General features: G+C 41.5%; 1 protein-coding gene across 1 annotated transcript; it reads right to left on the reverse strand.

The window, feature by feature from the left end:
• Positions 1–265: 265 nt before the first annotated feature.
• TBX22 (T-box transcription factor 22) lies at positions 266–8,402 on the reverse strand. Its single transcript, XM_069464004.1, has 8 exons — positions 8,228–8,402; positions 7,342–7,567; positions 6,363–6,464; positions 4,813–4,987; positions 3,720–3,884; positions 3,299–3,363; positions 2,866–2,951; positions 266–879 (listed from the first exon to the last, which is right to left on the reverse strand). The coding sequence occupies exons 1-8, from the start codon at positions 8,400–8,402 to the stop codon at positions 266–268; spliced, it is 1,608 nt and encodes a 535-aa protein (XP_069320105.1).
• Positions 8,403–23,909: the final 15,507 nt, after the last annotated feature.

A 23,909-nucleotide genomic window follows, 5' to 3' on the forward strand; every position in this document is an offset into this window, starting at 1 on the left:
TCACTGGTGGGCTATCTCATCAAATAATATTTACTGAGTATCTTATTTCGAGGCCCAAGGTCACTGTAATCAGAGATGCTTACAGGTCATATTTGACATTATAAACAACTCCTCATGAACATTTGATAAGGCACTTAGATGCATAACAGAGTAATGCTATCTGGTAACAATGCTTTTTAAGCCCAATAGCTGTTGACATTTCTTTGGCTACAAATAAAGAAAATATGTGCTAACACGTAATTGTTTTAGGAATGTGATTGTTTCACTAAAGGCAATGGTTAACTGTTGGATACCAATGAGTATGATTACATTTGCCTCCTCTAAAAGAAACTTGACTGTTGTCATTCATTTTGAGATGGTTGGTAGCATTTACCAGTCTAGATGGCATAGAGAAGTTGTACCTATAAAAGCCGTAGGAAGGATGGAAGGAACCACCAAGTGCTTCCCGGTCAATAGGGTTTGGTGGCAAAATATTTCCAGGTGTCTGTAATCCATATAACATTTGATTGGCAGAATTAGGTGCTTGTAGACACTGCTCATTGAAGTCTTCAGATGAACCACTTTTTGAATTAGTTACCCCCAGGGAAGATAGTGTGGGCACTTCCATCATGAGTGGGGCTAAAGACTGAGAACTGTTGATGCTTGCTAACCTTTCAGGAGCAGGTAAAACAAGAGGTTGCTGTCGCCAAAAATTAGTTGGACAAATCTTGTAGCAAAGGGGCAAGCTGATATTGTGCAGGTATGTCTCCGGACAGGGCATTCCAAGGGAGCTTGTAGATAAGTGAAACGTAGGTGGAGAGCAAGGTGGAGAAAGTAAGGAGTTCAAAGGAGAGGGAGCCCCTCCACTAGAGGTCACTGGAGATGAACCACTGCTTCCACCTGTAAATGACAATTCAGTCAATGAACAATGAATTTGTTGTTCCTGCTGAATAAGAAATCATATCCATCACCATCCCTGCTTCATTCTTAGATAAGCTTTCCTTGTAAATTCACAGTTCTTTTACCTTCTGTGGAAAAGGACATGCTCATTCCTCTGACCAACTTGAATATAATATCCCTACTACTGCCACAAGTACTTTTAGCACTACTACTATGTACCATGTATTGAGCATTCAGTATGCTCAAGGATGTACTAGGTACTTGAATCACATTTATCCAATGAATTACAGAAGAAGCCCAATTATGACTCATGGTCAATAATATCTTAGAAATACAAACTAGCTTTTATTTTTAAATTTAAAAAATTACTAAAATAAGTAATTAAGTAAATTGAACAATTTGGTTGTTTGAGATTCTATAGACAGCTTTGTTCTTATAAAAACCCAGTGCACACAAAAATAATCGTGTTTAAATGAAAACAATATATTTGAAAGCATTAGCTTTTTTTTCCTTATATAAAAACCATGAATGGGGAGACTTCCATGGCACACTACATTAAGAGTTGAAGATAATTTTACGAGTTAAGAAACAACAAGATAAGAACGAAAGTGTTTATATCAACGATGTCCAGTGATCTTTAATGGTTGCCTAGCTTCAACTAAAATTAGGGGTAATTATAAGGTCCAAAAACATCTAGACTCTAAACTTCATTTTTGTAAATGTTTTAATTCAATCAAATAATTGGTTATTGACTGGACTTAACAGAGTTTTGTTTTGTTTTGTTTTGTTTTTTGCAACACTATTGTTTTTCTGAACTATTTTGTGACATAGCCTAATCCTTCTTCAACAGGGTAAAAATATCTTTTATAATAAGGCATTCAAAAGTTATCTTAAAAATTGGTAACTCTTTTCTTTCCAATTTAAGGACATTCTGGACATCTTAAATAATTCAGAAAACTGCATATTTTAAATTATCAATTAATGATCATCTTTAAATTTTTTCTTTATTAATGACCATTGCATTGACTTGGATATTTTAAAAGCATACTGCCTAGATGCTATCAAATTTATACCATAAAATAAGTATTCATATTTTTCTGTGCAACTCCCTAAACACATCAATACAGTCAAGCCAGTAAAATATTTCACAAAACTATTAGACTTCATTTCTTCACATTTCAGCTGGTTGCTACAGTGTCATGTAAACCTCAACCCAATTATAATGTCAATTTGCTTGGTAATTATGACCTTGAATTAATTGTTCAAAGACAAGCAACTTTAATAGAGTAAAAAAGACAAATAGGGTAAAAAACTTCCATATTGTTTGCAAATAAAATTCTTCAGTTTATTATTAAATGTCAGAATAAATGAAGGTACACATAGTTCCATCAGAAAGCCTATATTGTCTAAATATTATTATTTAGTCACATAGCATACTGAGAACAAATACTTTACAAATATTTTTAAATGCTTGTGGCAACTAAATTAATTCTGATGACTTGGTATTATTTTTAATATTTATTTTCCCCACCAACAAAAAAAGGAAAATTAGAGATAAGTGTAATTTAATGGAAATCATTTTAACATGTGCTGAAAGTTTCTCATAAAACATAAAATATTTATTTGAATAGCTAACATATTTGCAAATCAGTCCACAAATGCACCATGGGCATATCTTAAAGAATATGAGACAGGGAGATGTTGAAGAATCCAGATGAGATCTGGAAATCTCCGGATGTAAGATAACTCAAGAAGACAAATGTTAATAAGTCTACCATTACTGCAACTCTATTCTCTTCCTTCATGCCAGCTCCTCCCCCTTTTTGCCTCTTACTTCCGCATGGAGGTAGATATACACCCATTGCTTGTAAACACACATTTTTTGGCATGTACTTATTACTTTGTGTAGTATTTGGTACAAAGGTCCTAGCTGTTGTTGTTTCATTAATGTGTAAAAATAAAACTGAAGATTACAAGTTTTCTTACTTTGTGTGTCTGCACCAAAGGTTTTAAAATCCAGAGTGAGAGAAGGCCTCCATGGGTATGTCTCTAAAAGCCCATCCAATACACCCCTAGAAAAGAGATGCAACTTTCAGCAACCCCGGAATGCAATTTCCAAAAATGATTTTCATAAACTTTTGAGTGATTTTGTTATATATTTGAAATATTTTTCTTTTATAGATAGACTTCTGAATAAAATTCAATCAAACCCAGGTTCTAAAATAAGCAATATCTTGAAAGTGGGTAGGGTAGGGTGCGGGAAGAGGCAAAGTTTTGGAGACAAAACATCTGGGTTTCTTTCCTACCACCTACTAGTTAGAAAATTTAGAGCTTCTGAGTCTCTGAGCCACAGTTTCCTTATCTTTAATACTTGCGAAAGAGCTATATAAATATCAGATGTCATTGTTATGTTGCTTACCTGTTTCTTCCAGGATCTCTAAATCCTTTAGCAAAAGGATTTCTGTCTATTTTTAGTTTGGTAATCTATGGATTCAAAGAGAGAGAAAGATAAATTCATTGTTCTCAGTACCAACAAAATTACCAGTAGTTACAACCGCAAAAGACTTTGCAATGTATAACATGACAGTTTAAATAAATGTAAGCATATTGCTAGGCCAAATTTGGAATGGTTAGCTCCTTTATCTCCTGGCTCCCTTTCTTCTGCTCTCCTTTCTCACACAAGATTCACATAATTCATTATCAAATTTGCCTTGACAATGCAATAAAACTATGATTTTTTTTTTCAACTGTGGAAAATACAATCTATAGAGTGCAGTTAGCCTCTATCCCAAGGTCCCTCTGGGGCCATTCCCATTTGCCCGGGACCTGGCCAGCTTTACCTGCTGGTTTTGGTAAGCTGTTACCGTGGTGAATTCAGTTTCTTTAAAGGAGAACGTTTTAACTCCTTCAGTGGGCAACGACTGAATCCCGGACAGGTCAACCCTGCTGTCTTGCTCTATCACATGCACGCGGGGTTTGTACTTATGCATGGACTGCAGAATGATCTGGAGGAGAAATGGTCAAATACTGTCAGAAAAACTGGTTTCCTCTCATGAGGACCCCCAACACAGGCAAACACAAAGACAAAGGTGAGGCTAAGGGGGAGGCTCAGGTAGCCACACGCAAAGGCCTTTGTTGTGCTATTTGGCCCCAACAGAGGCCCTCAGTGCTAAAGTTTTTTCTAGAGAAAGGCATCTCAGCAGCATCTGGCAGCAGTGATTCCATTTTCATATGGGGGCCCTTCTCTGCTTCCAAATGTGAGTGACCATCTGATGTAGAAGTATCACCAGGATCTGACAGCCTGCCATGGGTTTCCTTGGCAGTAACTGCTAAGCCTGGACATGGTGGACAACCTTCTGACATTCCCTATCTCCTAATCGCAGGAGTTTCTCTCTCCTTTTGTGACTGGCACAATGCCAGGCCAGGCAGGGCAGAAGCAGGGGCACACCTAGGAAGAAAGTGCAAGACCAACTCGACCTGAAAAGGCTTTCCATAGGGGTGAGTTGTGGGAGAGATTTCTAGGCAGCATTCTTGGATTCCCTGCTTGCATCCTACCACCACACCACACCACAAAGAAGGTGCCCATCCCACTGCGTGGCCTAGGGAAGGCAATCACAGCCCAAGGTGACCGCCTGAAATCCTGGTGAACCATTCCCTCCATCTCTCCCAGACCAGGCATTCTGGCTTAAACAGGTCTCTTTTGGTCCTCAAACTCCCAGTGCTCACCATCCCCAGTGGCCAGCACTCTCTGATGCCAAACAAAGGTTTCAGGAGCTGTAAGTTGGCTACTTTACTCACAGGTGGAAGAGCCTGGACAGTTCCTAAATAGCACAACACTGCATCTGGGAGAAGCCTCCTTGGCCTCTCTAGGGAGACTGGTGGGCGGCAGCCTTGGCACCTCCCTCCTCAGATCAAAGTACTGCGCTCACGTACGTGGCCTTTGTCGTCCATCTCATTGTTGGTGAGTTTCACACGGTCAAAGCTGATGATCTGCCGCATCCAGGTCTCCCCAGAGCAGGGCGAGTCTGGGTGGACATAGAATCTGGGAGCGATGCACGAGTGGTCTGTATTCCCGGCTACCATCCACTGCGAGCTGTGATACACGTACCTGAAAAGGTGTGGGTTGTGGCATTAGGCGCAGCAGGCCAAAGCCAGGAGCGTGGGAGGCAGGCTGCAGGATTCGCATCCTAAGGGCTTCGCCCAAGGTTAGCCTGCTGATCCCAAAGGCAAGTAGCAGAAGATCCAACTTTTTCCAAAGAGCATTCAGGGGGAGAAAACAAACTGTAAATAAGCATATGTCATCAAAATGCAATGAAGGGCCAGGGCAAATAAAATGTCATGGGATTTCTGAGTCTGGTTTGTATTTCCTCACAAAAACTGCAACAGAAATTGATCTAACTCGTTTTACTGCACAGAGACGCCAGAAAAAATCCACTAGCGGGTGTGAAGTGACGGAGAAGAAGTGGAGGGCTAGAGAGGGTTTCTGTCCAGCCCACTGTCACCAGTGGTCCTGAAAGTTTTCTCACCAATAGGCTTCACATGCAGAAAACCCTAGGGACCCTGCCCCTTGCTGCCTCAGGCTGATTTTCTGATTTTTCCAATTTCCACTCTTAACCTCAGTTGTGCGCAGAATTCCCAAGACAGCTGCAACTCAAGAAGCAAACAGTTTGTTCTGCTGTTTCCAGGTTGCAGCCCCAGCAGGCTCATGAGCTGCATCTTCTTCTTGCCCTCAAAACCAGCAATGGACACAAGGAGGATTCCCTCCTTAGGAAACCACGTATCCACCACTGGCTGGATCAATCACAGGCTGTGTGTGGGCAGCTCTCAAACCCCACTCTTACCCCAAGCCCCTGAGTCAAAGCGCTAGAACAACTGGGCCACTTTTAGCTTGCTCTAAATTGAGGGCTTATATAAAGAGGAAAGAGTTCTTGTACCCTCTGGGACCCCACCACTGCTTCAGGCAAAAGACTAAAGAAGGCTGAAAAGATAGGCCTAGGCACAATAACCACTAGACTGATGTTGGATGGCAAATCACGTCATCCTTCTGGGCTCCTGCTGCCAAAGCAACTCAGCCCAGAGCCCAGTACATCCCCAGAAGTCCTGGCTCACATGGAGCCTCAAACATTTCTCCCCAAATTCCTTCAAACTGCTTCCTTCCTGGCCACAGGAGCCCACATTCTCACAGTTTATACAGCCAAGGCCAAAGTAGTGGGTAGGTGAAAGGCTTGGGCTACACTGAAGCTCTAATTGATGCCCGAATTCCAGGAAGAGAGGGAGATGGAGAAAGGAACAAGTCTGCATTTCCTTCACTGTGAACCCTAATTTTATGAGAAAATTCAACTCCCAAAGCCCACAGGAGAGCAATTTCTACCCCACCACCCATGATAGAGTTTTCAAAATAGTGCTGTTAGGTTGCAAGTCTGAAGATCTGAGTATAAGACCCCAGCCTGGGCCTGGAAGTACCATCCTATGGGTCCAGTTACCTATAGCGTTTGGAATCCACTGGCACCACGTCGATGGCCACACAGTACTGCCTCCGTGGGTCCAACCCTTTCACTTTGACCCGAACAGAGGGGAACATCCGCCTGTGGGAAAGAAAATAGGGACTAACCCAACAGCCTTTAGAGATGTTTGGAAGGGGATGGGGGTGGTGGTGGTGGACAAATGCTGACTCCAACAAAAAGAGAATGGACTCACTATACGGGCAGGTTCAGGGAATGGCATTTGTTACATGAGTAAAGATTGCTAGCTGTATGTTTGCTTGTACAAGTCCTGTATTTCTGAGTGGAACAGAATATCCTTACCAGAAGGCTTTGTCCATTCTCTGCTCCCACCCCTCCCCACACACACCAAAATAAAAAGCTACAGAAGAGAAAGTAGGAGAGAAAAACTTGCCCCTCTTCCCTGAGTTTTCAGCTGTATTTTCTCTGAGGTATATTTGGGAAAGTCTGAAATTAGGAAGATTCACACACAGAGAAAATCACCCAGCTGCCTGCTGTGAAGGGGCTGCCCCATGCCAAAAGGTCGTCATGTGAAAGCTCCCCCTCAAAGTGGCCTGGGCTAGGACAGTGGGCATCGAGGCCTTTGAGATGCGATATTGTCCACTGATATCTGTGAGGCTTTAACTGAAAGGCCTGGCCACAGTCTGAGATGTGGGGGTAGCACATGGAACCTGCCTGGGAAGTTCTAATTTTTGTCCTACTCTATACTGGCAGGAACTGGGGGAGTGAGTTCTTGGAGTCATGGTGTACAGGAAAGGAAGAATGAGCCACTTATATGGGGCTAGGTGCCTCTTAGCCCGATAAATTGAGGGGCCATGGCTTTCTAATATATGCCAGCTAGTTGGGGGGAAGGGGTGGAGGAATACTAGAGCATAAAACTGGAGACTCCACATCTTACCAGAGGGGTACATTAAGTGCCTACTGTATGTGACCCTTGTGAACAGCTTGGGCAGAACCTAACCTGCCCGCCTTGGTAATGATCATCTCAGTCCCGATGTCATGGAATCTCTTCCACAGCTCGGATCCCTGAAGCTCTGCTTGAATAACCTCTTTCTCTTCCAGATTTTCGCTGCTGCTGCCGTTGTAGTCGTCGCCGCCGCCGCTGCCGCCGCCGCCGCCGCCGCCGCTGCCGCCGCCGCCGCCAGAGAAAGCAGTTGTTGAGGGCTCTGTCTTTGGTTGCTTTTCTGCTGGACACAGAGACGTCCAGAGTTTGGGGGAGCTTCACAGTTCGCGTACCCCCTTCTCGCTGGCGCCTATGTTGGAGCATGGGAGCCTTACTCCTTCCCCAGGAACCCTGTGGGCGTATCACTAAGTTCCCCACAACACCCTCTGTGGTCTGTTAATGGAGAGAGAAGGACCAAGGTTGTGCCCCATGAAAGGTGCGACTTCCCCCGCCTAGATTTTGTTTTGTATTGTTTTTGGATTTGTCCATCCTGACTCTCCCGGAGACATTCATATCCGAGGCTGGATCCCCACAGCATCTGGGGACCAGTGCTGCTTCCAACCACGATGCACACAGCGAAGCGACCCTCTGGCTCTCAGGGCTTTGCGGGGGGTGGGATGCGGTGGGGGGGGCGGTGAGCCTCACTTCTCCACAAGCACTTAGGGACCCTCCCCTTCACCACAAAGGAACCGCAGTACTCCAGGCGAGATTCGGAGGCACTGGAGCTTCCCCTACAGCCAGGTGGCCGAGGTGTCCCGCGGCCCCCAGTGCTGTTGTCCGGGCTGGGCCAGGAGTTTTTAGGGTAGGACTAGCGGCCTTTCCGCAGCGCAGCGCAGCGAGCCAAGCGGTGAAATGCTGATCCAGCCATCGCAGGCGGTAGGCTCAGGGCAGTGGGGGTACTTACTGGGCTGTTTGCTTTTCCTTTCAGCGTCGCTCCTTCTCTCCTCCTCTTCTTCTCCTCCCTCTTTCTCCTGCAGCTCAGGCTGCGCCTCTTCTCTTGAGTTGTGCAGCTTTCTTTTGTTGGGTCTCCCCACCAAGGCTTCCACAGAGAAGGCGTGCGCCCGAGAGCTCAGAGCCATCCCTGCAGGGGAGGAAGGGAATTTGCGCTGCAAAGTTTCAACCTGATCTAGGTTAGGGAGGGAGGGGGAGAGAGGGAGGGTACAAAGGGGCACGAGGGAGGGAAAGGGGGGCGGGAGGGGAACCCAAATCCGAAAAACAATTTCTGGATCTGTATTCAAAGAAAAAAATTCTCCGTATGTCTCTCTGTGTGTGTGTGTGTGTGTGTGTGTGTAATTTTTATATATACATATTTTTTTCTTTGAATAGACAAAATGATAGGAGAGGAAAATCTAACTGGAGTCTAAGTCCTCCAGAGTCTAGTCCCCCTTCCTTTTGCGGTCTTCTCCCTCCAAGTGGACATGTGTGGACCATCAGTCTTCAAATCCCTGATTCCAGGACCTGCCAGAGCACAGAGATTGGCAAGCGAGGGCCTTTTTAGGGAGCTGACCTGCCGCCAATTGCGGCTCAGGCCGCTGGGATTGGGAGATACTGTTGCATCCGACTGAGTGAATACCCTACTGGTCACAGTCTCCACTGTTTGTTTTGGAAACTGTTGGAAGCATAAAAAAAAAAAAAAAACACTGTGAGTGACACTTCAGAGTCTGACAGGGAGGAGGGGATGGGGGCTGGTTGGAAAGGGGCTCCAGATAGGCTAGGCAGGAGGAGAGGGGAGGAGAGGGAGACACAAGGTTACTGGTTTACATTAAATTGGAAAACTCAAAGACATGCGAAATAATTGCCCACGAGGGGCCACTATTCCAACAAAAGTGCAAATATTATTTAACCACATCCAGAGAAATGTATCTGCATGTTTTACTCTCCAGTGAAGGCACTGGGGAAACAGGAGTGCAAGTTTTTCTGGATCGGTTGGCTCTGCAGCAGGGTGGACCATTGTGCCAGTTTGTCCTCTCTCTCCTGGTAGGAAGGTTCAGGCTATGGCAGGCAGGAGAGTCTCAGATACCACTGTCAAACATCAGAGAAAACTTGGGCCTTCAATTCTGGCCTCTGCTGGAGCCCAACATTCCCTCACATATCCTCTTTTTTTTGCTGTGACAGGGGACTTAATCACCAAACACAGCTTAAGGACTCCAGGGCCACCAGCAGGGCAACAACAGGGACTTTGCACATAAGGATGTGCACACCTCAAAATGTTGGGAATAAATAATTGATTCCAGTGTCTACTGGACTACCTTTTTGGACTGGGTTTTACTTTTCCTTAAAATGGATAAAGCTATTCTTTGTCAGGAAGAGACTTGACTACCACCTCTAAGGTGCATGTTTATGCATGCAGATGTGAAATGTCTGCCTGTGTGCATGTGATTTGGTTACCTCCTTTTCATCAGAAATAAGAAATCAAGTGCTGTTGGAGTTTTGCAGACTGCATCTTAATGACACTTGGACATTTCCAGAAAGATTCTCCTGTTCTCCTCTGACATGTTTATTTAAAGGGCATTTAAAGGGAATCCAAGTCTGGCGTTTGAGAATGAAAGACTATGTGACCTTTTATTTCAGCTACAAGTGTTCCCTGCCTAGGTTTTCCTTGTGATGGTGGTGGTAGTGGGGCAGTCAGCCATGGGAGAGCTTTAGGCAACTGCGTATGGCTTTAAACCCTCTAGTAATCTCAGATAGTATGGCAAAGGGGTAGTTACAGCTTGAATGCTGCTGAAGGGTTTGGTTCAATAATTAATTATCCACTGCTCACCATACATAACTGGAAAAGGCACTATCCCTATCCTAGAGAGGTAGAGCGAAATGATGCTCACAGGGTAAGGCCAATTCCAGTGTACAAGGCACTGAGGCTGGAAAACAGCCAGGTCTGAATGTGATCTTTGCCACATTTGAGCATTTGTTTCTTTTTGCAGCCATTAAAGGGGGAGGAGAGTATTTGTCCACTTCCCCTCACTCAGAAGTTATACTTTTTATCCACTGCATGTTTTTAGCTAAAAGACACAACTCAGAAACAGGAAGTCAAGAGTTCATTTGTTAATTTTAGAGTGTTAATCACCATGTAGGATTTATTTGCATTAGTGTCTCCTAATATGGGTGTTTTCTTGCCTTTGAACTATGGCTTACTTTATTGCTAAAAGGACACTATCTTGTATAGTGACAGAAGGCTTTGCCTGGCAGTTTTTGTAAAAACAAACAAACAAAACCCCAAATTTCTGTAAAAATAAGGCAAAAGAGGTTTGTTGTAGTATCTGTTATAGTATTTCAGACTATCTACTATATGATGTCATTTTCTAAATCAAAAATATAACATATCTTGGGATATAAGTTTCTTTCTCAGAAGAAACTTCTTCCTTAATATTTATTACATGCATGAAATTTAGTCATCCAGAAATTTTTTATATTTTTAATCTAAATGTTTACCATTCCCATTTCAGTATCTATCTAATGACACGAAAAATGTAGCTTACCTGTTCCTCATATGTGATGAACTAAGGTGTAGTTAATTCCTGTTAACTTGTATCTAGGAAAAAAATCACATTATCTCAGAACAAGCTTTGTCATCTGTTTAGCTGCTAAAGCACTGGGTTGCAGGTACTAGGGCCCTGAGGAACATACACTAATGCTAGCAATTCATTCTCCACACTTAGAAGTCTCTTTGGGGAAATCTCTATGTTTCCTCCAGAAACACCCATAAACATTAATAAGAGACTGTTCAACCCATGGAGGGGCACTAGAACATGTGGAGAGAGGCTCTGGAATCCACAGGTGCCCACAATAGAAAGAAGAATATTAAAAAAAAATATTAAAAGTCGAAAAAAATCCTTACAGTAAAATGTTGGTTTTGAATTGCCCAAAAAAGTTTCAACTGGGAACACAGTGAGAATTTATCACTTAAGGGAAAAATGAATTTGTGGTCAACATAAATCAAATCTATCCGGTATCTGTAGGGATAGACAGGAGATAGATATGCCTTAAAGAATATATGGTTTATTAGAGCCTTTGTTGAGTATGCAACCTAAACCTGTTTTAAGGGTATAGAAAACGATTTGTATCTCTAATAAAAATACCAATATTTTATTAATGGCTATAAATGGGTATGTGTATTAACCTACACACAAAACAAAGTGAGCCCTGAATATATTGCTTCTGGTGAAGTGTATGTGCATGGAAATAGATATTCAGAATTAAGCTAAAGTATCTGAAAATGCTACATTTCTCAGAAACTTATGATATGTGAAGAACAATGATTCATGGCCTCTCTAGCTTTTTATATAGGCAATATGGGTTGTTCGAAGAAAAATTTATGTTTGAAAGGTACTAAGTCTGCCTGGAGGAAAAGAAATCCCCTGTGCTTTGCAGTACTTACAAACTAAAGGATTGATGCCAAACCCATATGGAGAGATTCTAATGCCTATTTTTAATTTATAAGAGAAGAAATAAAACAAATGAAATAAAGCAATTAATATTTTGTATGTATGGCAATATATATGTATGTGTGTATATATAAAGTATAAATAAAATAAAATTTTTAAAAAATGCTTTGAGACTGCTTGGATACACTAATGTCCCCCTTTGGCAGACACACAAGCTGCTTCATGACAGAGATTTTTACTTCCAATTTTTATTCTTCTTTTTCTCTGTTGATGCTCACTCCCCATGGTTAACATATTTGGGCATAGTTGCAAGCTTATAGAATGTGAATCTGAAATAAGTTACTGTTGACCATTTTTTGCCATTACTTCGGAAAGGTCTCCCTAGAATGAACTCCCAGGAAAGCAGAGTCAAGAAATGCAGAGTCAGCTTCCTCATGACATCATTTGAGTACCTGAATTCAACTTTGCCTAAACTAGCTAAGTTACATGAAGAAACAAATAATCTTTGCTTGCCTAAGTGAGTTTCAGCTGAGCTTCTATTACTTGCAGACAAACGAATCCTGATAAATACACTCATCTTGATACAAATTTGGAAGATCATCTTCTTCTTCTAGTTCTTCTTCCTTCTTTCCTCTTCTTCCTCCTTCTTCAATAGTACAGGTTATGTGAATAGCGAAATTATATGCTATCAACTCTTTTAGAATTGTAAACCCCAAAAGCAAATTTGACTTTCTATACAAATTCTTAGGACTACGATAATAAATAGGAATAAGCAGTACAGCAAGTAGGAAGACAGACTTTAGATTCAAACTGACCTAATTCAAATTCTGACTTCTACTTTCTATCTTAGTGACCTTACACAAGTCTCTTTTTGCATTTAGTCCCTTTCTTCTAAGCTTCTAAGGTTTTAGTTCTAATATCTTTATCATAGAGTTTCTGTAAGTGTGTGTATGTATCTGAAAGTTTAGTAAAATAACTTGTGCCTAGAACACATTAAGCACTCACAGCTGTTTTCAACATTAACGAGATAATGGAAGTCAATTTCAAGAATGTGTTAATCTTTCTATCAGCTATACAACTCTAAATCCTCTGAGACAGACATTAGAAGAAGAAATCTGGCCCAAATTGGAACCCCCAACTTTTGGTTTAATCCTAAAACAGATTCAAAAAGTTGAAAGTCTTTAGAGAAATCACCTTTCTTAAATAAAGTTGAGAGCTATTTTAATACATAAAATTAGTGAATTCAACTGAAAGATTGCATTTGAATTTCAAAAATGCATGGGAAACATTAGAATATATAACCTGATTTTATTAGCTTTATTCTTGGAAAGATATTTTTCCTATTTTACCAATGCAATGTAAGTGCATGTTCTTATATAATTAGATAAAAATTTGTTAATGACAGGCCCCTAACACATAGCTGTATTCTGTAGGAAATTGAGGGAATTAGTCTAATTAATATTAAAGTAATTCTCACACTGAATTCCTCAAATTCTGGCTAGCTTAATACAATGTAATCTTTCAAGTAGTCTGTCCTTTTATGTATCTAACAATTGAGTTACCCATATCAAACTTAGTCACTCTTGTCTTAGGTAGAGTGGAGGAAGAAAGAGTAGAGATAAAAATTCTTATCTGTGCTCATTGTGTTCTTCTTATGGGGAGGATTGGAAGCTAGATGCTTATGCTTGCCAAAACATTAGCTGAAGGAAAATTTATTCCATGGAATTTAATCATGTGTTGATACTGCTATCAAATGGTGAAGGCCTTCCTATGACTATAATTACAACACTAGACTTGGATTTGTTATATTTTTCATTCTCACTGAAGTATAAGAAAGACATATAGTGATTATTTCCTATTTTTCCACTCAATTCATAACTTAAGATTGGTAGAATAAAAAAAACAATTCAGATCTAGGAGCTTTGCCCCCAGAATTATGAGGACAATTTTGTCATTGGCTAATTTTGGGCAGAGTAAATGAATAAAAGAAAAACAATAATAAAAAGAATAAGTCAAGATGTTGCCCTACCTTATAGTGACCTGAATAACTGTCAGAATAGGCATCATATAGCCACCTTTTAGCTGCCTTTGATTGCCTGGCACAGTGTAAATAATAAATAATTGTAAATGTGTCTTGTATCTTTCAATCCTCAAGCACTCCCCACTAAAACACTGAGCTTGAGTCAAACCTAGTCCTTTCCTATGTCATCTCCCTGGTGCTCTGTTGGCACTTGAATAGTCATATATTAACTGAGGGCTCAATCAGGATTGCTGGAAATAATTCTTCATGGCTTGAGTTTGTGGTATGTGAATTTTAATGCTAGGTAATTTTAACTTTGGTATTATGCCTTACACATTTCCTTTACTTCCTTTACCCCCAATCTTCCCTTTCTTTGTCTTTCATACTACCTTTTTCTTTTATGAAGATAAGAGTCAGAGTTACCTCCAATATACTTTATATATCAGCCCCCCAAAAAGTGGGCTAGGATATAAGAAATGGCTACAGGAACCAGTTCAATAATTTTAAAATAACTAATCCAGACATGTAACAAAATCTCACCAGCACAGATCACTTGAACAGGGATATGCCAAGTTTACTGCATCAATAAATTATTGGAAAAAAAATCTGTTTATGAAGAATCATTTTATCTCTATAAAACCAAGAAAAGGCCTGCTTTTATACCCTCTTCCCCTGCCCCCACATACTTTCTCACCAAATGATACTACGTGTAATCAACACAGTCAAAACCCTGACATCAGATCTGTGGGCCATTGTCCTATAGACCTGTCTAATCTGGGCATCCAGGAGCCCAAGAGAACCAGATCCTGCCACTAAGAAGGAAATCATCCTGAGATCCACAGACTGGGTTCACCAAATCTCATGCCCATCTATTTATTATTTACTTCCTCCTGGGTATTTACAATATATTTTCCCTTCCTTACTTTGGCACCCTATCCCATCATGCCCAGGGCATGATCTCTAACATCCACAGAAATACTGATAGTGGAAAATATTTCATAGTAGGCTGAGGGATTTTTCCTAAATCTATCAAAGCACCAAATGTAGGCAAACACCTACACTACCTATGCTTAAAGCCAATTTATGCCTGTCATCATCCACTGTCTTCCTTCCAAGGGTTCCTACATTAACATTGCTAGACAAAAAGCTGCTCCTTAAACATTTATAGAGATAAGGCACCCTGATCAATACTCCAAGGGGAAAGAGGGCATGCTTCAACAATAAAGCACTAAAGATAAATAAGGAAAAATACAAAAGGAACCACTGAAAACAACAAAGAACTAAGTATCTGAACTAACCATGTTTTTTTTTTTTATTTCAGCTTATTATGGGGATACAAAAGTTCAGGTTATATATATTGCCCATATACCGCCCATCCCCCTGAGTCAGAGCTTCAAGTGCATCCATTCCCCAGACAGTGTGCATTGCACTCATAATGTAGTTATACCCCATCCCCTCCCCCCTCCCCCCATCTCCTCGAGTCAGCACATTCAAGCATGACCATTCCCCAGACGGTGCGCAACGCACTCATTTAATTCCTAGAAGAGAAGGAGTGGAAGAAGGAAGAGCAAAATCAATGGTTGCATGTGTTGGCAGATAGAATGCCAGGACTGGGTTCATAGGATCATGATGCATATCCTGGAGACAACTCACTCTCGTCACTACTCATTTAGGGGACTGATTAAATCATGTCAGTGAACCCAGTTAAATAATTGCTACTTGTCTAACTTCCAGTTTTTATCCCCAGCCTAAAACTTGACATACTCACATGACAGAGGTAAAAAGGTTGACAGAAAGTTGGAACACATATCTATTTTTTTATATTTTATGATTGTAAATCCAGTATCATTTAAATCATATGTATGAGTATTGCTCATGGAAAGTGATGACTAAAGTTTTTCAAGGCATTAATGCAAGTGATCTTTGACAAATAACTCGATTAGGAGTTCAATGTGCTAGTATTTTAAATTTTACTAAAGTACTTGGTTTCAGTCTTCACAATTGATTTCCATTCTCAGATTGTAGTTCTGGTCTTTAATTATAAGGATATAAATTCTGAAAACTGTAGCCCAAACTAAAATCTAATCACTACTTTCCATTTTGGCAGGCTTAAAACATCAGTCATTTTTACTGACACACATATATCCTCCTCCCTCTTTCTCCTTGTCTAAGAGACATTCTCCTTATCTCCTTGACTGTAGTGCCTCTTAATGTTTTAATAAGCTTTTGTGGCTATACGAAATTTTTTACAATAGGCATTAACTTGTGTGTTTGGGTTTGCTGTGAAATTGACTACAGGTGTCTATGTTTAAGTAAATATGTATGAGGACATTCATAGGCTGATATGAAGAATTTTCCTTAAGAGTGATTTTTTTTTAAAAGAAGCGCCACCCTCCCTTCTCCATCATTTCATTATGGCATCAGAAAGGCTCAAAAGTCAGTCTTGACTGGGTTATTTATGTAACAGTGAGTTTATTTATCATGGATACACTATTCATTTTTCTTCTAGATGATGTATTGATAAACTGGAGCCACCATAAAATGTTTGGACTCCCCAGGGCATTACAACAGGCTTGAGCTAAGGATCTTCCTTTGAAGGAGATTCCAGTATATTTCCTCAAGTTTTCCAGAATCAACAATTCAGTCTCAGTCCTGCTGCTATGGAACCACCATCCACTAATAGAAGAATCATTGGGTCTCTGCACCTCACTTCCACCCCTCACTGCCTCTCTCTCCATGTCTATGTGGTTCTATGTGTCTTTCTTTTTGTCTCTCTTTGTATCTTTCTCTTACTGTACTTGAATTTGTCTCTGTTTCTGTCTCTCAATTTCTGTCTCTCTCTTTAGCACTCTCTTCTCTCCCTCTCTGTCCTTCTTTGTATCTTTTTCTGTTTCATCTACTCTTACCCTCTCCCTCTCTCTCCTCCTCTACTTCTTATTTCTCCCTTTCCTCCTCCAATAACACTGCAAGGCCTCCTTGGAGAGGAGAGAGTTGTACCAAAGCAACCATACCATCATACAGCAACCTCCTTGATATCCCTTTCACTGCCAGGTGCTTTCTGTAGTCTCCTGCTCTAGCTTGAAGACAGGTGTGTGTGGTATGTGTGTGTGTTGCAATGTCTGAACTCAAGCTCTGGTGCAAAAATACAGGAATAAGTAAAAGAGGATGTCTTTCAGAACATCCTGCTGTTCCCCACACCCCCACTCTAATGCCCACACTTTGAGGCTTCAGGCCTCTTCCTGAAGTCAAGTGAGTGCAAGGAGGACTCAAAAATCCTTATGGCTCAGTGTAGAGCTCCTTAGGGAAAAGCCTGGGTAGAAAGCATCACTGCTCACCTCTCAGAGCCACCTCTCAGAGCTACACACCTGCCACTTAGCTCAGTGGTGGCTTCAATGTTGGCCACAGTCCTCACCTTCCAGCCAGGCACACACATCTCTTCCCTCCCTAGCTCTCTAAACTCTGTGTATCCTGACACATAGTTTTCTGGGCCTGGGGGCCTTCTGGCGGTGTCCTGCCTAGGAGAAGGGACTATTGCTGGGTTCTTCACGTATCACAGCATACTCTCAACTGACAAGGCAAGTGTAGCCTCCATTCATTTTAAGGAGTACTAACGTTAGACTTCCAGTCCCATCCCCCAGAAGTAGTGATTTCAGGATCTCTGTCACAAAGCCCCCAGTTGATGGAAGATGAAACCAATAATTATGACTTCAGCTGGACTTTCCTGATGTTACCGACTTGCCTAGTAATACCTAAGAGGCCGAGGAGAATCCTTGTGTCTGAGGCTTCCAAAGAAAACACATAGCCTGGCCAGTAAGTCAGGGGCTTTTACCTGGGAGTCAAGAAGAGGTGCTTTGTAATGTCAAGAGGCCAGGCCACCCAAGTAGTCTTAAAGTGGAGTCTCAGGCTGAGTCCATTTGCTCTGTAGAAGCCCCCTCCAGCTCTTCTTAAGATCCCAGAGGACAGTGGCCTGGAGCTAGAGCACAAGAGAAGGTGGAGTTCTGGCTGGCAGTGGTGGGAGGGTGGGAGAGGTATTTGCTACTTTCTGGGCTGGACCCTGGCCACACATTCTCCTATGCAGAAGAACTGTTTTTACTCAAGGATGGCCATGAAGGCACAATGCAATGACAGTCTGTGATTTTGGCCTTCAGGGCCTCAAAGTTGCCGGCACCCAGCATCCTCCCTTAGACTCTCTGTGCAGACATACCTCGCTTCGGTCTAACGCACTTGCCTGCACCCTGTTCTGAGCTATAAGCTAACACACTTGGAAAAAAATGCCTCCGAAGCAGGAGTGGATTGCCTTTACAAGTCTAATGTGTCCACCTCTATCCCCAGCATGAGCACTAGTAGTTGGAAAACCATTTTCAGTCCTCAGTCAACAACAGCTCAGCCTAAGCAGCCCAGCTCCAGGTCCGTTGCACTTCCTGATTGCTCATCAAGCCACCCATTCAGCCTCAGGGACTCCAATCAGGTGGTCCGGGCAGCGCGGAGGTTCTCAACGGCCACAGTCCCTTTTCCAGTCCCTACACGCCCCATATCCAGACTTTACACCTCCCAAAGGAAAGATCCAAGACATATTTTTTAATCCACGGGGAATCCCAGAAATGCCTTGGCTGACAGAATTTTCTAATGCAGCATAGAACATGTTTGATTTTTACTTGATTTATTTCCCCAGGGCAGCTCAGAGAGAATTGAAAAAGGCTAAAGGCCCTAAGCTGGAAGACTTTATTAGCACCCAATGACCCATAAGGACGTGAAAAATCAATGCTTTTTTTGCTCCTTGAGTGGAGAGGCTCCCCAAGAAAACAGATTTCGGATCCATGCGGTTTAATTGGAGGAACGCTCGAGTTTTGTTTTGTGTTATTTTGTTTTGTTTTGTTTTTCTGTCTAAGATAGCGCCATACCTTTCAAGTAATGCGGAAAACCCCATCCACGGGCATTTGGCAACCGTGCTATGGCATCATGGGTAACCTGGAAGAACTAGGGTCCTCCCGACAGAAGCCCCTGAATCGGGTAACGTTTGCGTGGGCCCTGGCTGGGAAACCAGAAGCTAAGGAGAGCCACACGTTGCTTATCGACGTCTAATGCTAAATTGTGAGGGTGAGATTCGTGAAGGGTCTATAAATGAATTCCTCAGTTCCTGAGGTTTCCAACTCACAGTCGACCACGCATACATCTAAAGTTTTTCTTGACTACTGTGAAAGTCATTAAATGTCTAAAGAGGACTACGCTCTTTATAAAGTCATTTTTCTGCTGAATATTTTCCCTTCTTTCAAGTAAAGTAAAAGAGGGATTTTATTTTTTGTTTATGACTTTCCCTTTCATTTTATTTCGATTTCTAAGCTCAAAGATATGAATGTAGTAAACAGGTTCCAGCCATGTTTGAAGAGAATTCAGAAATAGGATTTTTCCAAGATTCCTTCTACATCCACAAGAAGAAGCGAGAGGAGAGAGAGAGTGTATGTTTGTGTTGGGGGAGGGGGTTCCAAATAAGAACAGCATGTGACTCCCTCCATAGAACGACGTGACGTTTTGAAACACCGACAAATCTGTTTCTGGTCCTCGTTTCATGTAGGGAAATATGTTTCCTGTTGTAATTAGGGCTATTCACTTTTGGTGATATTTAAAACGGTCCCGACTGAATCGAGTTGATGTTTGGTTAGCCATGAAGGAAATGGCTCTTGATCAGACAAGCAATTACCAACCAAATCTGATCACTTCTCAAGCAAAACAAAGGAATTTGTAACTATTTTTTCTTCTGCAGTAATGCGAATGGCAATTATTTATGAATGAAAGAGTTTTACGTGCTGGTGAGCAGCACGCAGTGGGGAGCACACTACCGGGATTGGACTCTCACAACAAAACATCTTCTCCAAGCTCAGGCTGGTCACGCCCTTTTTATGTCTCTGTGCATGTGTATGCGGTAAAGGGGACTGAGTGCAAATGCGGCCACGACCCGGAGGTGGCAGGGTCGCCAACCCTGGAGCCTATCAACAATCCCAACCAGGCAACTCAGGAGACCTGCGTCCTCCTCCCTTCCTCCCTTCATTGCCCCTTGTGAGTTCTGTAATGCTCTGTTTCAGGCCCCTTTATAGCCAGTTTATCCTTAATTTCTAGCCTTAGGGGTGAGGGCTTCTGAGAGACCAAGCTCTTGACACTCTTAACAATCAGGTAGTTAGCCAGGGGACAAATGTTTGTCAGAAACCCAACTCAGAACGCATACCTATGAAGCATTGGGTGTATGCTGCCTGAGTAGACCCTGCGGTGGCGATCTACTGGGGACAAATTTTGACATTCCAAAGAGGCTCCCATTTTTTTCTCATGACATTAGCAGATGCACACAACTCTCAGTGGCTCCCACTAAACCGGATCTGGCGAAGCAGCCCAAAAGAAAAGAACAAGGGCTTGGCTTCTCATGGTTTAGAGGATCTTGGCAGCATTCTGGGGAGACAGCAGTCCTAGGTGCAGGGCCTCTAACAATAACCACTGCCATATTTTTTTGAAGCTTGCTACGTGTTAATTCTTTATATGAATTATCTTAATCCTCACAGCAACAACAACAGATGAGGTAATTTCATTCCGCCATTATCCAGATGAAGCAATCAAGACTTAGATTACATTAAAGGTGGAGCCAGCTGCCAATCTCCAGCGCTACAGTGACACTCCAAGACCACTGCTCAGGGATCAGAAAATAAAGAATTTTACGGCCGGGCGCGGTGGCTCACGCCTGTAATCCTAGCACTCTGGGAGGCCGAGGTGGGCGGATCGTTTGAGCTCAGGAGTTCGAGACCAGCCTGAGCAAGAGCGAGACCCCATCTCTACTAAAAAAATAGAAAGAAATTATATGGACAGCTAAAAATATATATAGAAAAAATTAGCCGGGCATGGTGGTGCATGCCTGTAGTCCCAGCTACTCGGGAGGCTGAGACAGGAGGATCGCTCGAGCTCAGGAGTTTGAGGTTGCTGTGAGCTAGGCTGATGCCACGGCACTCACTCTAGCCTGGGCAACAGAGTGAGACTCTGTCTCAAAAAAAAAAAAAAAAAAAAGAATTTTAAACCCTCTGCTATCATTATCATCGCCCTCTCCTGCCCCAAGTCCCCGCGGTTATTTTGGGAGAGAGGGGCTGTGTAGGGCCTTGGGCAAACCCAGCTGCAGCTTTCTGCAGCTGGCAGAAGCTAGCCTGTTTTTCGTGATCCTCTGGCCTTAGCTTACTTGGTGCGGCCCCCGGAGAAAATTCGCCAGTTCTGGCAGTTAAAGGAGCCAGAGCCTTCAGCACAAAACTAAGAACCTCACTTTGTTGCAGCCAAGCGCAACCCACAGGACTTTGGAGCCCTAGAATGTGAACTTTGACTCAGTAAACTGTGATGCAAATGGCTGTCCTGTGTCCCAAGATGGGCTCTAAAGTTTGGGGTTAGTCTGCTCCCAATCATCAGGCCTCCAAAAGCCCTTTCCTGTAAGAGTAAAACTCTGGGGCAAATAGGCCTCTTCACAAATACCTTAGAAAGTCAAATCACAGGAGTCATTTTCTGGTGTGCTCCTCTGAGTCCCTATTACCCAGTTATATTATCCCACCTATGGTTCGGCTTCCCACCATCTTCATGGACCAACAAGACTTTTGAATAATCACAATCCATGGTGCCATTGATTTATCAAAAATTCTATTTTGTGAAAGCCAAGAACATTTCAGATGTGATTCGTCTTGCTAGAATGTAACAAAAATGCCATTTGTATTTTTATATTGGGAGATTTTAGGCAGTTTCTTTTTACCATTCTTAGAAGAGGATGATATCCGACATAATTAATAGGCAATTACGGGGCTAGATTTTCAAACAGCATTCTTTTACTTAGCATATTTGTTTCATTGTGTCCAGATTCAGCACTTACCTCTATTTTCAAAAATACAAGTGGCCATTTCAAGGTGCGATTAGCACATCAGAACCTAGGGAGCCCAATGAGATAGCTTTGAAAATTAGGTAGCAAAACAATTTTTGTTCTATTGCATTTGCCCGTATATGTTAGCCTTTCTCAACACCTAAGAAGAGTCTATTGAGCCAGTGAAAATAATTATGCTTTAATAAAATTTAGACTTTATCCTCTGTACAATCTTAAAGCATATACCCTGGATTTAAATTTTTAATAAAAAATTTTTAACACAATGATACAAGTGTATATTTCACATTGGTGGACTCATTTTTAATATTTAAAAGCCATATCTATTTGATGAAAAACATGGATTGAAAACTGATCTCCTGCTTAGTGTCATCCCACAACTGAATAAATTAGCACCTCTAATTCATTGAGGAGAGTTTGGTCACAAGAAGGATTGCCACAAAATAACCTTACCAAAAGAAAAAAAAAAAGTAAAGTATCTGGATTCTCAGTTCTGTTACACTGGTCTGTGTCTCTGTTGTTGTGCCAATACCAAGTTGTTTTAATAACCACAGCCTTGTAGTATAGTTTGAAGTCTGGTACATTAATATCTCCCATTTTGCTCTTATTGCCTAAAATTGCTTTTGCTAAACGGGGTCTTCTCTGGTTCCATACAAAGCGTAAAATTATTTTTTCTATATATGTGAAAAATGATGTTGGTAATTTAATAGGGATTCCATTGAATCTGTAGATCACTTTGGGTAGTATAGACATTTTAACAATGTTGATTCTTCCGATCCACGAGCATGGTATGGTTTTCCACCTATTCACATGCTCTGAGATTTCCTTCCTCAGTGTTTCATAGTTGTCCATGTAGAGGTCTTTTACCTCCTTAGTTAAATATATTCCTAGGTACTTTATTTTCTTTGTTGCTATTGTGAAGGGTATTGACTCTTTAATTTGGTTCTTCGTTTGACTGTTATTGAGGTATATGAATGCCTCTGATTTGTGTGTATTGATTTTGTATCCTGAGACTTTACTGAATTCATTGATCAATTCCAGGAGTCTCTTGGTTGAATCTTTGGGGTTTTCTAGATATAATATCATATCATCAGCAAAGAGTCAGAGTTTGATCTCTTCTGTCTCTATTTGGACACCCTTGATTCTACTGTCTTGCCTGATTGCTCTTGCAAGGACTTCCAGCACCATGTTGGATAGCAGTGGGGACAGTGGGCAACTTTGTCTGGTTGAGTTCTAAATGGGAATGGTTTCAATTTTTCCCCATTCAGTATGACGTTGGCTGTGGGTTTGTCATATATGGCCTGTATCATTTTTAGATAATCTCCCTCTATGCCTATTTTGTTTAGCGTTCTTATGATAAAAGGGTGTTGAATTTTGTCAAATGCTTTTTCTGTTTCTATTGAGGGGATCATATGGTCTTTGTTTTTGCTTCTATTTATGTGGTGAATTGCATTTATAGATTTGCCTATGTTGCATCATCCTTGCATCTCTGGGATGAAGCCCACTTGGTCCTGATGAATTATTTTCTTGATAAGCACCTGGATTCAATTGGCTAGGATTTTATTGAGAATTTTTGCATCTATATTCATAAGGGATATTGGTCTATAGTTTTCTCTTTTTGTTGCACCCTTTCCTGGTTTTGGTATCAGAGTTATGATGGCTTCATAAAATGTGTTGGGGAGTATTCCATCCTCATATAGCCATCTAATCTTTGACAAAGCAGACAAAAACATACTCTGGGGAAAAGAATCCTTATTCAATAAATGGTGCTGGGATAACTGGATAGCCACATGTAGAAGTCTGAAAAAGGACCCACACCTTTCACCTCTCACAAAAATCAAATCACAGTGGATAACAGACTTAAACCTAAGGTGTGAAACTATTAGAATTCTAGAAGAAAATGTGGGAAAAACTCTTATGAAATTGGCCTAGGGAAAGAATTTATGAGGAATACCCCAAAGGCAATCACAGCAACAACAAAAATAAATAAATGGGATCTGATTAAATTAAAGAGCTTCTACACAGCCAAAGAAACAGTCATGAGAGCAAACAAACAACCTATAGAATGGGAAAAAATTTTCATATGCTACACATCCGATAAAAGACTGATAATTAAAATCTATTTAGAACTCAGGAAAATCAGCAAGAAAAAATCAAACAGCCCTATCAAAAAGTGGGGAAAGGATATGAATAGAAAATTTTCAATAGAAGACAGAAGAATGGCCAACAAACATATGAAAAAATGCTCAACATCTCTAATCATCAGGGAAATGCAAATCAAAACCACAATGAGATA

Source organism: Eulemur rufifrons, chromosome 30 (genome assembly GCF_041146395.1).
Source record: "Eulemur rufifrons isolate Redbay chromosome 30, OSU_ERuf_1, whole genome shotgun sequence".
NCBI lineage: Eukaryota > Metazoa > Chordata > Mammalia > Primates > Lemuridae > Eulemur > Eulemur rufifrons.